Here is a 15,287-nt window from a genome sequence, read left to right as displayed (position 1 = left end):
GTGAATTTTGTGTTTTCATTGTCCAGGTGGATCGCTTTCGAGGCGATCTCGAGGCTTGGTTTTCACGGAGCCGCGCACTCCGGCAAAACGAGAGGCCTGGTGCGCCAGCAGAAACTAAGAGAGAGTTAGGCACCGAGCCGCCGTGCTACACCTGCAGGAACACCAGAGCTGCTACCTCGTGGCCTACTATAACAGAACTGACTCCCACCTTGGTACTGCCGCGTCTCATACCTGCCACAAGCGAACGGTGTTTACGCGACGTGTCCCCCAACGACAATTATTCCCACCAACGCGAACTCTTTTAAACATCGTCCACGTCAATTTTGATTTTTCTACCAATAAAACGATGATCCTTCACATGGGTATTTATCACGCTAGGTTTCCTTAATACTGGATTTACCCAAGAGTTGACGGACTTTCCCATAATTGTGCTCCCCGATTACTTGAATGATCCTTTTAATTTCTCCTGCAGTGAAACGTAACAACAAATTTTCGAAGAAACTTCCCTTTACTTTTCTTAATGAACCTAGATAAATGAACTTCTTTGTCATGCAATAGACCATTATTATATGATTTCTTTTAAAATTTTACGTATTAAAGTACCCAGAACTATGTATTATCTTTCTAACTTGCAGATAAAACATATGTAAAGTACTAATGATCGAGCAGACGCTGCAGTACAGACGAGCAATGTAACTTTGACACCAGAAACCTTTAACACTTTTTGCGTAATAATGTAGCAAAAACTCTGAAGCTCTGTCAAAATGTCTCTATTGTTTTTCTTTTATGCAAATAAAGATACAACGCTTGCGACCATTCACGTTTAAGTACTTAGAATTAATTCTGAACACGTATTCGCAAGTTACTATTTGTCATACAAGACGCTTCAAAGAAGGTGTCCCAGTGCACAGGAAATTCACCCTACAGAAAATTAACTGAAACTCTGTATACAGAATGTGCAATTCCAAAATATCTCACAGTGAAAAGTATTATTTCAGATTCCTTATTCAGGGTTTGTAGAGGAATTATTTTCTTGATAATTGAACCGATTATTTTGGAAGGTCCTGTATATTGTTGCTCAACGAAGAGGTCGCGAAATTTTCCGAAGTTGTTGCAACAGGGGAGTTTCACCACCATCGAAAGCATCCGCACAATTACAGGCGAACATCTCATTACCAAATATTATATCACTATACCGACACCAAAAATGGACTCGTGGCTGCCCCTCCTAGCGTTAGAAAGGTCTGCGGCTCGCTTTCGCGAACAATCGACGAATGAATTGATTAATGCAATCAAGGAAGTTATCTTACCCCCTACAACTACCTACTGTTACTTCATGCTATTATGCGTTTGAATGATTCTTAATACTATTTTGTTTTTAACGACACGTGCAATACTACACCTCTGAGAGCAACAGCTAATCAGCGTTCAGTTGCGAAAGTAACACCTGCGTGATAATTGGAGTTGTAATACGAGCCATCGAAATTTGAATAGGTAAAATGAAACTTTATAATCGGAGAGCACGATTGATTATTGTTTAATAGTTATCTTTACTACAAACAAGGGTGTAATAGGGTGTTGATAACAGTTTGACGTATTAATGGCTCGTACCGCGAAGGCAGAAAGACACGGATACAGTAACTAGAGGAAGGTCATCGTGAAGATCCATAGTGTTTATAAAAAAAAAAAAAGAAAGGAAAAAAAACCTAAATAATTGGTGGAATCATCTTACATCTGCCGATGCGCGTTCTCTCCCTCGGTGGATTGCTCCGGGACGTAATTTTTTGATTGACAGGTTCGACCTCTTCTATCACGCAACGTGCGCGGTGAAAACGTGCGTTTATGTTAATAGTAAACGCCACACGAGACATATATTCGACGCAAATAAAAGTATAATCGTTTACTTTCACTTTTCCATCAATAATTGCGACACGTGAGTGATGCTCATAACTGGTAGCTTTTACTTGGTATCTCTATGGAGCATAATTAATTCTATTGTTAGCTTTATATAAAAGGAATTCCACTATATTACCAAAAATTATTTGATTACATTTTTATTAGGCTATAGTTAATCTTACAATATGTAAGGTTCTAACGATTTGTTATGTATCTTATGTTGTTAACATCATTTGTTATGTTAACCTTTTTTTAAAGAAAAGTTCATATAAAAACCTGTTTTACAAATTAAATATAAATGACTATAAAATCCTGATAAACATGATTAATTTTTCACTGTATAATACTCTGTTTCATCAAAATCAATATTGATTTCATCTTCTATTTTTACTTTAGACACTGTTGTACGAGCTGCTATCCTAAGTTGACGATCCATTGGAGAAAGAGTATTAATATCAAGAGGAAGTGTGATTATTTGCCTTGGTACAGGGTAATTTATAATGATGCTACTGCCACATGGAAGTACAAGGCGTGTAGGAAATTCTCGTAGATAGATTTTTCTGTGTTTCTTCGTTATTGCCGTCGTCCAACAGTTAAAACTTCTGTGAATGGTTTGTGCAGTTTGTGTTATTCGCAAGAGCGGAGACACGTTCATTCTGCAATGTGAATAATTCAAATTATTAGGAGAACACGCAAATTCTTTTCTGCATTAACAATTAAGAAGTTATTCGAAATTTTGGTGAAACTTAAAGTCTTAATAGAAATAGATCATGACAACATTCGAATATTTACATGAGCAGGTTATGTTTCAAATACTATATATCGAAGCTCAGATATGTGATTCAGACACACCTGGAATGTAACTCATTCACACTTCTTTTTTCGAGAATTATTTAACTGGAATGTCTCATTGTCTTTTAAAAACTTTTATATAATTAGATTCTGAAACACAGTACTTACGTTTCGTCCGAACGACACTGATCAACATGATAACCTTATGCAATAACACGTACTGCGCATGCTACAAAGAGTCACGTGACTAAAGAATGGTCAAACGATTTATCGAATCGAATTCCATTTCGATAATTTCGATAACCGTTTCAAGTACAAAAGTCCTGGCGGTTTCAACAGTCCATTCGTGTTGCAGACAATTGTGCGTGTGAAGTGCGTGATTTGTAATGAAAAGAAATCAAAGTATTCGATTCTGTGTTGTTTCTTATCAAGCTTCTTCCACATTTGCTTGGCTGGCGTTGGAATTTTCATCGGTGGATGCATCAATTCGTTCGGTAAGAATATATTTTCATCTTACGTATTCAAGTCCAGCATCAATGCATTGATGGCGGTATGTCAGCGTTCTTGTGTTTGAATGATAGATAGATGGATCGTTCTTTATTAGAATAAATATATGAAAATAAAGTAATCAGTCAGACAAAACGGCAGAAATTCAAACAAATGCACTGTTTGGTGCATCTTCTTGCGATTCTTCGTAACTGCTACCAGGTATTTCATCGTATTCTTTACGATCCCTGTGGAATGGAATTCTCAGTAATCTGAGTGCAGATAGTACTTTTTTCTAAATTATACCTGAGTTCACAAGTTTGGATCGATCAGAAAAAGAGTACACGAGACGCGTGTATATAGGTATCAAGAATCTTTAGGCTACTAGCTGTTTTAAACGCGGAGTCAGGAAGCGTCACCTTTCTTTCCAGGTACTGTTCAGGCGGTTTACAATCTGATACGACCTAACTGTGGATAATGATGCAATTTTTGTAAGATACATGATACACAAAAAAATTACTCCGACGTATCTTGTTCAACTGTACTTTATATAATTGCTACACACTTAGTAAATATGACAAATGCCTAAGCACATATGAAACGGACGAAATAGGAGACAATTTCTTCTTAACCGCGGCTGCAGAAATGATTTCTGTTCGGCCAAAACTTTCGAACTCTGGTACAGTAATATGGCAACATAGACGTTATGATCAGTTTGAATCAGAAATATTTTTCTATCATGAGATACGAAACTGTTTGTGACGAATTTATTCAATCTAATAAATTAGTTTAGTTAGTATTGTTAGTAAAAAATAATAAATACACATGTTCATCCATATACACGCATTCATTCTACAGATTCAATCATGCATGCAATTAACTTACTCCACTTTATCACATCATATTTCTATAAACAATAATGTTATTGTATTATTGAGATATGATCACTTCAGTGGAAAGTTTGATATCCGAACATTCACATTGAATTTTATTACGTAGCTGATAATCTTTCTTTTATCACCCATGACAAATTAATTACAATGATTATAAGACTTAATAAAAATCTGTGGAGTAATAAGGGAGTCCTTACGCGACGTCTAAGAATTTATTGTGAAAACTGGATGCATCAATTTCACTAACAAAATTCACTTCTTCTTCAATGACAAGTTCATATAATGAAACAGAATTGTTGTATATCTTAAATACTAGTATTTGTTGTAATTGAATAATATTCTATTCAGATTAATAATTCTGAATCATTATACATTCAATGACTTGTCATAAAATACATGCAGTTGACTTTTATACGTGCTGCATGCAGCATTAATTTTTAAACATTAATCTAAACCAATTCAATAACTTAATTAACTTAAAATATTTAACGATTCTTCTTATAAAAACTATGATAATGTGTAATAATGAAATGATAAAATGTTTTGCACAAAAACATGCAGACACGTTTTATTATAACAACAGCATCAGTATAAATGTATTAATATTGAATCTTGAACAATTATAAGGTGTTCAAAATTTTGGAATGTTTATCATTAATTATAACAAAAAATCAAAAGTAATAAGTTTAAACGGTGAACTATACAATGATTAACCCCGTGCGCTACAATACAGCCACCCGGTGCATAATGTTACATGTTGCAACAGTACACTTCTAATCTTCGGTATATTTTGCTCTTTAACATCACAGACACTAAGTATACTTTTTGTTCGCAAGTACATAATTTGGCATTGCAGCACTTGTCAATATATATTAAAATACAGTCATTTGAATCTTAAATAGGTGTAGGTACATCTATTAATCCAAGCACTTTCTCTTTTCCTTTATTTGTTTGTAAGTAACAACCACCAGAGATTCAAACTAGACATTAAAAAATGGTAAAAACACTCTATAGCAGGTTGTACATATCAAGACTTAGAAAGGAATGTAAACTTCATACTGTAGTAATAATACATTTCCTTTAAGATATTTAAAATACTGAATACTGGATTTTCATTCCCACTGAAATGAAATTTAACAAAATTTTGTCTACTATACTTATAGTTTTTGTTTTATAAGTAGCAACAGTTATCTTTCTTTAATGTTCCGCTTTCGTCGTTATATGAATTTTCTTGTTTATGAAGTGTTTCGTCACTTGTTGCATTCTCGGTATCTAGTCTGCAAGAATTTATGATTTTGCAGGTCATGTGCGGTGCGAAATAAAGAAAGGGGAAATGTGATATAAAGGTGGTTTTGAAGCAAACTCGACGTAAAATACTTATACTCTACCATTTAGATCAATTACGTTATCACAGACGAATTTAAAGAATTAACATTCTTTTACCTCGTATGTACACTTATCTATAGTACAATTGAATTGCATAAGGTTGAAGCAGAAAATAAGTAGTTGTCAAGTCTTTAATCGGTCACTAGATGTAAGGAAGGAATTAGTAAGAGGTTTTCTACTCCAACTCGTTATTAATTAATTGAACATAAATTAACTACAGATGTTGTTTAAGTTTCATATGTAAAAGTTGTTCGAATGTATAAATAATTGACTAAAACATGCAACATGCATTTTTGGCATTTTTTAGTATTAAAATCTGTGAAAAAGGTTGGTTCTATAATACTACAAAATTTATACGCCCCATTAATGCATGCATTGTTAGTTGAAAAATGGTGGATGATAAACAGAGAAGTAAAAAACATACGTACCGATATAGAACGTAATGCTGAATAATGAAAAATACATCGAATGCAACTGAGAAGAATCCTAGACCAAATTTCGTTGGGTCTCCAAAAATACTTTCCCAATCATCTAACAAGAAAACCATCTATTAATGATTGAACTATAACCGAAGTATTATTTGATAATTACGAATCTATTTTCTATACTTTACCATAATTATAAGCATTCAATATCATTTGCAGCATTGATAAAATACCGCCGGTAAAATCTAAAAATATATTGCCGATACTCCAACCAACAGTGGATTTCCGTTTGTAATTGTAAAATGCTTGTGGAACGTATTTGATTAACGTTATACATAATTTGACGTAACTACAATAATACAGGAAATCTAGCCACGCCAGTGTATTTACAGCGGCTAGTATTATAGAAATTAATATAAAGACTGCAAATATACAATGAATAATACGTGCAGTCGTGGATACTCTTTGTGTGCCCCTCTAAAAAGTTCATATTTTTATTAATACTTTTCTTTTCACTATTAAGATGATTTAAATAACGAATCGCGTTCAATTAAAACTAATTCCGATTATTTACCTCATACATGAAGCACTGAAAAATAGTTATCACAGTGGCGAATACTGCATGCAATGAAAAAAATATATCATTCACTTGTACAGGATTTAAACCTTTTGGATATCGCCTAAAATATTCAAGCTGAAAAATGTAGTTATGTGTTACATATTTGAAAAAATACTCGACGAATTTATATGGAGATGAAGAAATATTTTACATACCTCGATATCTGGAATCCAAAATAGGCCACAATTAAACAAGGCGTACATAATAAAACCGACCAGATTCAAGGATAAATAATCGAAATTTAAACCTACGACACTTTTGCGTTTGTAATTGCTGTATATTTGGGGATAGAAACTGATGCTCCATGCTAAAAAGTATATCCATCCCACTACAGTACTTAGATGATAAAGAGCATCTGATTTCTCTATAGTAATTCTGACAAATGCTTGCGAAACACTGTAAAAACATAAAAAAAAAGACAAGCGATTTAGGAACGTACATTTGAATATCATAAATATTAAAGTGAAACGCTTGCGAAGGTTTTAATTGTACTCTTACTTTAAATCAACTGTGTTTAGTTTGTCTTGAGGAATCAGAATCACTTTGAAAATTGTCATTATTGATTTGTATCAATTGCTTTGTTAAAATTTCGATTATTTTGAAGATTCACACTGTTTATTGAAACACAGAGTATAACTTTTGCAACAACTACACTAAATCACGTTTAGTCGAAAATTTATAACTTAAACTAATTACTATGAACACATTTGTTACTCGTGACAAATACAACACATCCTAGTTGGAGCAGGAAGTAGCCTGCTCAAAATCCGAGCAGAGACTGACTGAAGTTTAAGTTTAAGATCCAATGAGAGGTACAGGTCAGAAGGCTATCTCTGCAAATAACTGCCACTGGAGACTAGTGAATGTAACATTGATCAAAATCTTTTGGAACTTAGTCATAAAAGTAAATATTGATATTGTACCCAGTCATTGCTCAACTGTATTTAATATCAAGGAGGGGAGAAAGGGAGGGACAGGGGGAATTAATGTGATTAATTTTTTTGGGCCTCTATCTCTGTTTGTTTTACCTCCTATGAATGCAGATATTATAATCTTTATTTAAAGCTCCACTGAAACTGCTTACTTATGTTTTTTAATTTTAAAAGTGGTAGGAACTGTCTTTCTTAATTTATTATATTTATATACTTACTCTGTAACATTGGCAGGTGTAACATTAGCACTAACAATGGAATGCCCAGCATTAAGACCCTTTACATTAATTTTCCATGTGTTGCCTGCTTCATTTTGACTAAAATTTATTTTAGGAGGGTGAACAGCGATCAAATCTGGATGTTGTATGTCTAATGTTACCGATATATTTTCTGCTATACTTCCTCTAAAAAAAAATACATCAATACTGGTATCATTTATCGTGTTTATCAATTATAATGATATTGTATAGAAAGGGGGTTCATCTTAATTAACTCTGGTTGAAAGATAATGCCTTAAATAGTAGAATTTTATTGCATTACCATTATACAATGATATCACATGCTATTGCACTATAACAAAAATTTTCCTAAACATATAGCTGCAAGATAAATAAATAGAACAAAACATGCACATGATGTAATATCTCAGTGCCTTGTTCAATAAATACATTCTACTAATATTACCATACTTACGTCAGATACAATAGATATGATGTATTACTATTCACATGAACTTTTATATCATGTTCAGACACTTTGAGGTCTGCCCATGTTTGTCCCACAGCTGAAAGATTGATTATTCTTTAATACAGGGCTCGGGATTTTATAAAACTTTCTTTGTAAATTGAATAAAATCTATCAGCTTACCTAAGATTGTGAAAATTCCAATATACTGTAAGTAGGCCATTGTTGCTGGCTTCTGAAATAAACCAAAAACAACTTAGTCATTTTCCTAACTCTAGATTCTGCATTAATATTTGCTATTTAATCTATAACGTAAGTCACATTGACAGGCCATAACTGTCCTATACAAAGCTTTCTTTCTAGGCTTGTTACTATTCAGTACTCGAACGTACGGACTATCTACTGGGTATGTGAGCCTTCCAATTCAAGTAATCACAGTTGAAACGTGCACAATTTGCACAGGTGAAGAGTCTTTCAACTTCTGAAGGCGTTGACCGCGTAACACGCGGACTAAACAGGGAAGACGTACAGAGTGCCGGGCACTTTGCTGGATGCATGTCATTGATACCGGCGGAGTATCTATGTATGTATACCTGCATAGACAAGAAGACATAGAATCGGTGGTACCTGTCAATGGTTTGTTGTCCGCGTAGATCAATAACAGAATCGTGGAAACGACATATTTTCGATCAGACACTAGCCGACGTTGTTTCGACGAGAATCAACAAGCGCGTCCACATGATGTTACATACTGACAATAAGAACAGAGGCGGTTTTTGTCGAAAGACAGAACGTATCAGTCGAACTTAACCTCGGAAGCACGACGACCTCGATGAAACATGCCTCGGGGCGTTATAGGTGATAAGCTCGCGCGTTCCTGCAGTTTCGAGCATTTTGCGCGATTTTCGGCCGATTTATCCTTTCGCTCGCGAGGCCTGGTAGGTATAACCGAATATCCACCTCGCACATGCCCCAGCTGAAAAATCAATCGAGCCTTTGGAGAAACGTAAATAAAAGTCCGTGGGTACCACGCGTTCTGTCTGTTTATGCGCGTGCAACTGAACTGTCGGCACGAAAGATACGCCTCTCGAATCAGGGATGTAACGACGCCTGCTTGCCCCTGGAGTTTTCAGTTTCTATTCCTGTTCCCATGAAATTCCGATTTTAGGGAATACTGTATCATATCAGGTCTTTTTTTTTTTAATTTATACATGTTTTCGATTTCTTTTCAATTTTATAGAAAGTATGAACAATGTGCTAGGGATGGGGGTAAGAAACACCTTTCTCATAATCTATTTTCTTTCAATACTTATAAATTCATAGGCGCTCGAAGACGACTTTGTTTGAAGAGACTGTTTTCGAACTGATTCATGACAATTAGCCTGTAGTGTTGTTCAAGAATCGTTGAAATAGTCTGACATAAATTTCTTGCAAAATTATTCCGGTGAAAGGATGAAAAAAGATTTCTAAAACTTGTACTGAGATATTTGCATGCAAATTGCCGGGCGACACGGCGCCATTCAATGTCATATTCATTATATTCCTTCTCTGCCTAATAATTTTCGTAATGGTCGTGGTAAACTCGTAACATTCACTTTTTGAGATGAATTACGTGGCTCCTGAAGGATATTCATCACATTATTTCTTTTCGAAAACGTTTAAATCCTCTTTCCACCGAGTCCAAATTACTCGTAGCGATTTAGTGTTTCGAGAATGCAAATACATTCTATGTGAGGTATGTAGTGTATGTACCGACGAAACCGGGGATTTTCCTTCAAATTTTCCGTGGCTTTATCTCACGATTACTCATTGTCAATCCCGCTGACCCGTACCATGGAAAAATCGCGCCCATTCACGGCGACGACTTTTTTCCGCTCGTTGTTCCTGCTTCCCTGCGAATGATTATTCATTTGCACTCGTTTGCTGTTATTTTGACTCAGTGCAATGATGATGCAACAACGAGGAACAATGCAACACGCCAACGAACGTAATTAATTGCATTGGAGGCGATTGAATGTTACTTCTCACCCCCATATCTGGAATGCAGAGTGCGTCGATCCTTTGCGGTGCATAGAAGGAATCTAAAATACGAGTTGGTTACATTAACTTCTCGATTATTCCTTTAATTTTTCGCCAAGGTATTTGTATTCTCGTGAATCTGAATGTAAAGTCTCGTTTCGAAATTCTTCACGGTCTGTCGCGACTTATAGCCTGACGATCCATCCTATTACACGTAATTATAGTAGTGCACATTTACGGCGGAGCGATTACCGGGCTCCTCGGATCGAAGTTCGATTACCTGGCCTGGTAAAGAGCTGATCGTTGTTAATGAAATTGCGGCGAGTAAAGTGGCGTGGAGAGTGCAGCTGTATTATCAGGGCGCAATGGAACCACCAAAGGGACTTAAATTTCCATGATAATGTTATGTTAATACTTCACATTCGGTAACTCGGAATATTCTCGTCGGGCAAGTAGCTCTTCGGAGCGCACGACATTCGCGGAACAGGGATGACGGGGGTGGGAGGGGTTGCGGGAGGATGGGGCGGCGTACCGATGCTATATACATTTCGAGATAGAATAAATCCAAAGAGAGATCGACGTTCGAGTGCACTCTACGTCCCAAAGGGGCCTTCGCGAAGCTTACACGGAAACAGCTCTGAAAGTCGATCGGCAGCTTGCTGCCGCTTTTGTTGACGTATACAGGCTTCTTCACCGCCAATATTTTCCTTTGCGTCATACCCGAGTCCGAGTCTAGCGGACCTAATCCTCCAAGATAGCCCTTACCCGCCTCTCCCATCCCCTCCAACCCCCTTTTTCCTCTTTCTTTCCTTTCTATCACTTTCAATTCGCCCTCGATATGGATAAACAAGATCGCTCCCGATCGGACGTTCGCCAATATACTTTGAAATTATTCGGTCGAATCATTTCACCGGAATACTCGAGGAAACATATCTCTCTTCCCAGACCTTCCTTCGGATTTGGGAATTCACGAAGCTCAACGGTCTAAGTCTAAGTATACGACGCCGGAAATTTCCAGAATGTTTGAAAACGTTTCGCTCGACAGGAACGTTCCTCTGTCCCGGTCGGTTCGAAACGGTTTATCGTATCATTTAGCTTCGGACCGTTTATGGAGACGTCCTGTGTCCCGACAGATTTGAAAATTCAACAGCTTTCAGCCGGCTGAAACAGCGGAGTCACGATAATCCGAGGTCCGAAACAAACTCTGTATTAGCGGGGAACATGGATTAATCGTGAACGAGAGCGATCTTATCGGTGCCGTTTTTCATTGACCCGGGCCGAGTTCCATCATTTCGAGAATAAACACGATTCCGTGGATGCCTTGCGTGATGTCCCCGGCGGCGACGAGACCGTGTCAACATGACTAATTTTTATGGACGAGTGTTCGTTAATAACGTAAACAGTCTTATTTGGATCATGACCTCCGGATCGAGCAAATCTCAGTTTCGAATTAATTAAGATTCGGAGTTCTTCAGTCTAAATCGAGTCCACGTTCGCTTGTTTTCTTTTCAAGTTTGATACAACTTTCCTATCGATGAGTAAAAGCTGTCGTATTGAAATCCCGGTTATTTTCTTTTCCAATCAGTTCCCGATCGAATCGACCCGATCGAGCCACCTTTCCATTCAATTCCCCGTGATAATTTTTGCAACACGGTTTTTTTTCGCTTTGTAACACCATTATCTGTATATCCTTTTTCTATCTATCGCTGAGAACATAAGCTGTGTGTTCCTTGATAAACTACATACACTTTAGTGGGTCAACTGTCGGTGAAGTTCCATCGAGATTGCGGAAACTGCCTGTTATATTGAAAAGAAGCGGGGGACCAGATAATGGACGAATGATATCGGAGCGTTGAACGCGCGAGACAGAGACAACGAAGGCTCGGTCCAATTATCGATCGAGTAAAAGACTTTTAATTTATTAACGCAAAGCGATACGGGGTCGGGGAATGACGATCATGCCTGTAAATATGTCTCGAGGAATTTCTTCTTTCCTTTACATATAAATAACCTATTATTTACACAGCAACACCATACCAGAGAATTGGGAGATATACGTATCTACATATGTATACAGAATGTTATGTTATATAGCAAAGTCGAAGAAGAGAGGATAAATCGAGTTAAAACACATAATTTCCTCGACCCGTGATAGATTCGAGCTTTGACCAATTTTCTCACTTATCACCGAAGAATCGGTATTATTGATAATTTTCCACGGTCAGTGATTCGTGTGTCTAGCGATTGTATACGTCTACACAATGTATCATAAAGTCTGGTCCTCTTCACGGAAGTATGTTGTTGTCCGGAAGCAATGGCAGATGTTTTGCAAAAACATTTGTCTTACCTCGTTTTGGAGGCACAGGTGTTTTAATAGTCGTTTGAATCGCGAAGCGAGTCTCCAGGCTTATCATTCGGTCGTATAACATCATGAAAGCGTCTTACAAATAGCGAGATCATGTACGAGATACGTGGTTTTCACTGTAAATAGTATTGTAACACACTATTCTATGAACGCCTGCAACGTAGCAAGAAGGTTAGATATAACGAATCCTTGTGCAAATTAATTGTTAAAATAAAGAGTGATTCAGGAGGCGAGATTAATTCTTCGGGACGGGATAACAGCAGTGGTTTGCAGGAAAAGAGTTAATATTGTTTGAATTTACAACGAGCTACCGTACATACTATAGCGAAGAGAAGGAATTCTTGTCATTTTCAATACTGTTCTCTGCATACGATAAAAACCAGTCTATTTATATACAAGAAACACGCCACATGTATTATTTACCCTTGATGATTTACGAAAGTGAAACAGATAAATGTATCCGTGTAACAATTTCGTCAGAATTTAACGTTGAACTTTTCATCCTACAATTATATTATCACCTTTGGAATTATTGCTGTTTTATCGTGAAGCAGCTTACGCGTTACTTCAGGCGACTATGAGGCGTTTTCAAAGTCTTATCGAAGTATTAGTATTGTACACCTTAAACCTAAAAAAAGAAGCTCTTTGAAAGTGCGAGATATAGCCTTGTTTCCGAGATAAAGAGACTTTAAGTTAACATGAACACACTGTCCCCAAGATGAAACATTCTTAGACTTATGTTTATTTGGTTTTACTTCAGAATTACTTTACTTCTAAAATTATTCGTCAAAGCATTCGAAACACTCTCTATAGTTTCCCGAATCATTCAAAAGCCGTAATTCGTCGGAAAGTATTATGAATTTGAAATCTATCTATTCGTACCGAAATGATCGGATGAGGCAACGTACAGACTTTATGAAACACTGTGAATAGACCAGACTGCATCGGGTCTGTCAAAGTCGTCGGATCTCTTTATCGAACCGGTATCGAATATTTTTCGCGTGGCGTACACGGCCACGTTATCTTCCGGCCAGTTGCATTATCCCTTTCATCCGGGAAACAATTTCGCGAACAATTTTGCGTGGGCAGTATTAAAGGCCAGTCCGGCAGGTAATAACGGTTAGCATAAATTAAAGGCTAACTTTACTGGCAGGATCGTTGGACAACGTAATGCCCGTTCCATGCTAATTTCTTATCGCGGGCAATTACTTAATCGCACGCAGTCGAACACACACATTCGGCCGCGTTCCCGGCTGATACGACTGCGAAGAAGTATTCGTAGGATCGGCTTTAGACCGTGGAACCGTCTGGGAAACTTAGTTTCTTTGTTTTTGTCAAATAAAAAGCTGACACTGCGACGTGGAAATTTTAAAACATTTTCTTTTTGCGCCGAAGAGACGACACAGGTGGGTGTATCGTGTGCAAAAAAAAAAACGTTGAATGTTCATTGCGCAAGTGGTTCTCAATTGTCTGAATGATTTCCGTTGTAGAAAATGTTGGTGCATATAGTCAAGACGTAATTGCATTGAGACGAAGTTGTAATAATAATAATAATTTAGAATAGGCTTTCGATGCTTTTATCGATGCAAAACGGCATCAAGCTTTATTTCGTATTCTTTAACTGGCGTTCACCTGTCTGTATAATATTTCATCGAAAAAACGATCTCTAGTTCCAACGCTTTCTTCTCGATAATATCCTTCTTGCATCGATTCTGTGTTTTTCGCGTTAGATTCTCCTGTCCTCCGATATATTCCATGGCTTTTCAACTTCGCCGTTTCTTTGTATCGATCGGCCGATCTCCAATGTAAATTCACGAGCTTCGTTGCACCAGTCTCACCTATTTCGCGAACCCGATCCTTATAGAATATTAATTCAACGCTGCGTATCCCGTGGCTGCAGAGACACGTTCTCTTGGACGTTCTGATAACGTCCCCGGACTCGACCCGTGCAATCGTGAAGTATTAACGTTCGTCGAATTTAATTCCATTATTTTATTCCATCTGTCCACGTATTTTCTCTGCTCTTCGATTTACATTTAAATCAATTTCAAATAAATTTCCAGAGATACTCTTTCAATTTCTGGATAGTTGTGGAGAAACGAAGAAGGACCATTATTTAAATTTTTTCTGCGGGATATCGAATAACTGATGCGTCGTTATCGATTCACCGAACCAAGTTCCGTTTCAACTTGCTAGAATAATTCTATTGTATTCCTTATGGTGACCATCGCTTAGTATAATTAAGTTTCCGAAGAAAATTCACAGATTCCGTATTCAGAGGACGACCGCGATCAGGTCGTGAAGGATCGGGGGACGGATCGTTCGATCGCGTAACTCGTTCACGTGAGCCGAAACTTGTGTCTGTAATGTCCGTCGATCGGTTCGATTCGCCACGTCGCCCCGTATCCACGGGAAACTTCTTTTCCCGAAGTGTTTCAGCCGTTCCGGCCGATTTCCAATGTAAATTTACAAGCTCGTGGCGGCAGTTTGGCTCGGTCTGCGGATTCGGCCCCTATCGAATATTAATGCGCGGGAGCGCGGGCTGCGTTTGACCCGTTCCTGAGACCCGATTTTACGAGACTGCTCGGCGCAGCACACCGTCGAAAACAACAAGAAAGAACAAAACAGTGAGGGGTGACTCGTGTCGGCGGCCCAGTTTTCAAGAGAACCCACCACCACCACCCACGAGCAGCAGGATTCGTGGAGAAACTTTCTTTCTATTCGTCTCGCCTCCCCTAACCCGATTTTCTTGGCCGACCGAACCGAGCTGCAACCACCCCCGTACGTCTG

The 15,287-nt window shown here is 37.6% G+C and overlaps 2 protein-coding genes across 4 annotated transcripts; both read right to left on the bottom strand.

Moving 5' to 3' along the window:
• Nucleotides 1–2,185: 2,185 nt before the first annotated feature.
• LOC107186916 (39S ribosomal protein L55, mitochondrial) lies at nt 2,186–2,981 on the bottom strand. 3 transcript variants are annotated; one of them, XM_015574879.1, is made up of 2 exons: nt 2,857–2,981; nt 2,186–2,552 (listed from the first exon to the last, which is right to left on the bottom strand). In XM_015574879.1, exon 2 carries the CDS (start codon nt 2,549–2,551, stop codon nt 2,222–2,224), a length of 330 nt encoding a protein of 109 aa, XP_015430365.1. In that variant the 5' UTR covers nt 2,552; nt 2,857–2,981; the 3' UTR covers nt 2,186–2,221. The 3 variants fall into 3 exon arrangements, with proteins under 3 accessions (XP_015430365.1, XP_015430366.1, XP_015430367.1); XM_015574880.1 differs by having other exon boundaries at nt 2,749–2,866; XM_015574881.1 differs by lacking the exon at nt 2,857–2,981 and adding an exon at nt 2,689–2,735.
• A 78-nt stretch (nt 2,982–3,059) lies between these two features.
• On the bottom strand, nt 3,060–10,910 carry LOC107186836 (cystinosin homolog). The gene is made up of 9 exons (XM_015574778.1): nt 10,758–10,910; nt 8,297–8,348; nt 8,123–8,213; nt 7,648–7,833; nt 6,653–6,893; nt 6,453–6,572; nt 6,067–6,355; nt 5,882–5,984; nt 3,060–3,422 (listed from the first exon to the last, which is right to left on the bottom strand). Exons 1-9 carry the CDS (start codon nt 10,908–10,910, stop codon nt 3,341–3,343), a joined length of 1,317 nt encoding a protein of 438 aa, XP_015430264.1. The 3' UTR covers nt 3,060–3,340.
• Nucleotides 10,911–15,287: the final 4,377 nt, after the last annotated feature.

This window comes from Dufourea novaeangliae, unplaced genomic scaffold (assembly GCF_001272555.1).
Source record: "Dufourea novaeangliae isolate 0120121106 unplaced genomic scaffold, ASM127255v1 scaffold81, whole genome shotgun sequence".
NCBI classification, from domain to species: domain Eukaryota; kingdom Metazoa; phylum Arthropoda; class Insecta; order Hymenoptera; family Halictidae; genus Dufourea; species Dufourea novaeangliae.
The sequence above is the reverse complement of the archived record's forward strand: the minus strand, read 5'-3'. Positions and strand labels throughout refer to the sequence as shown.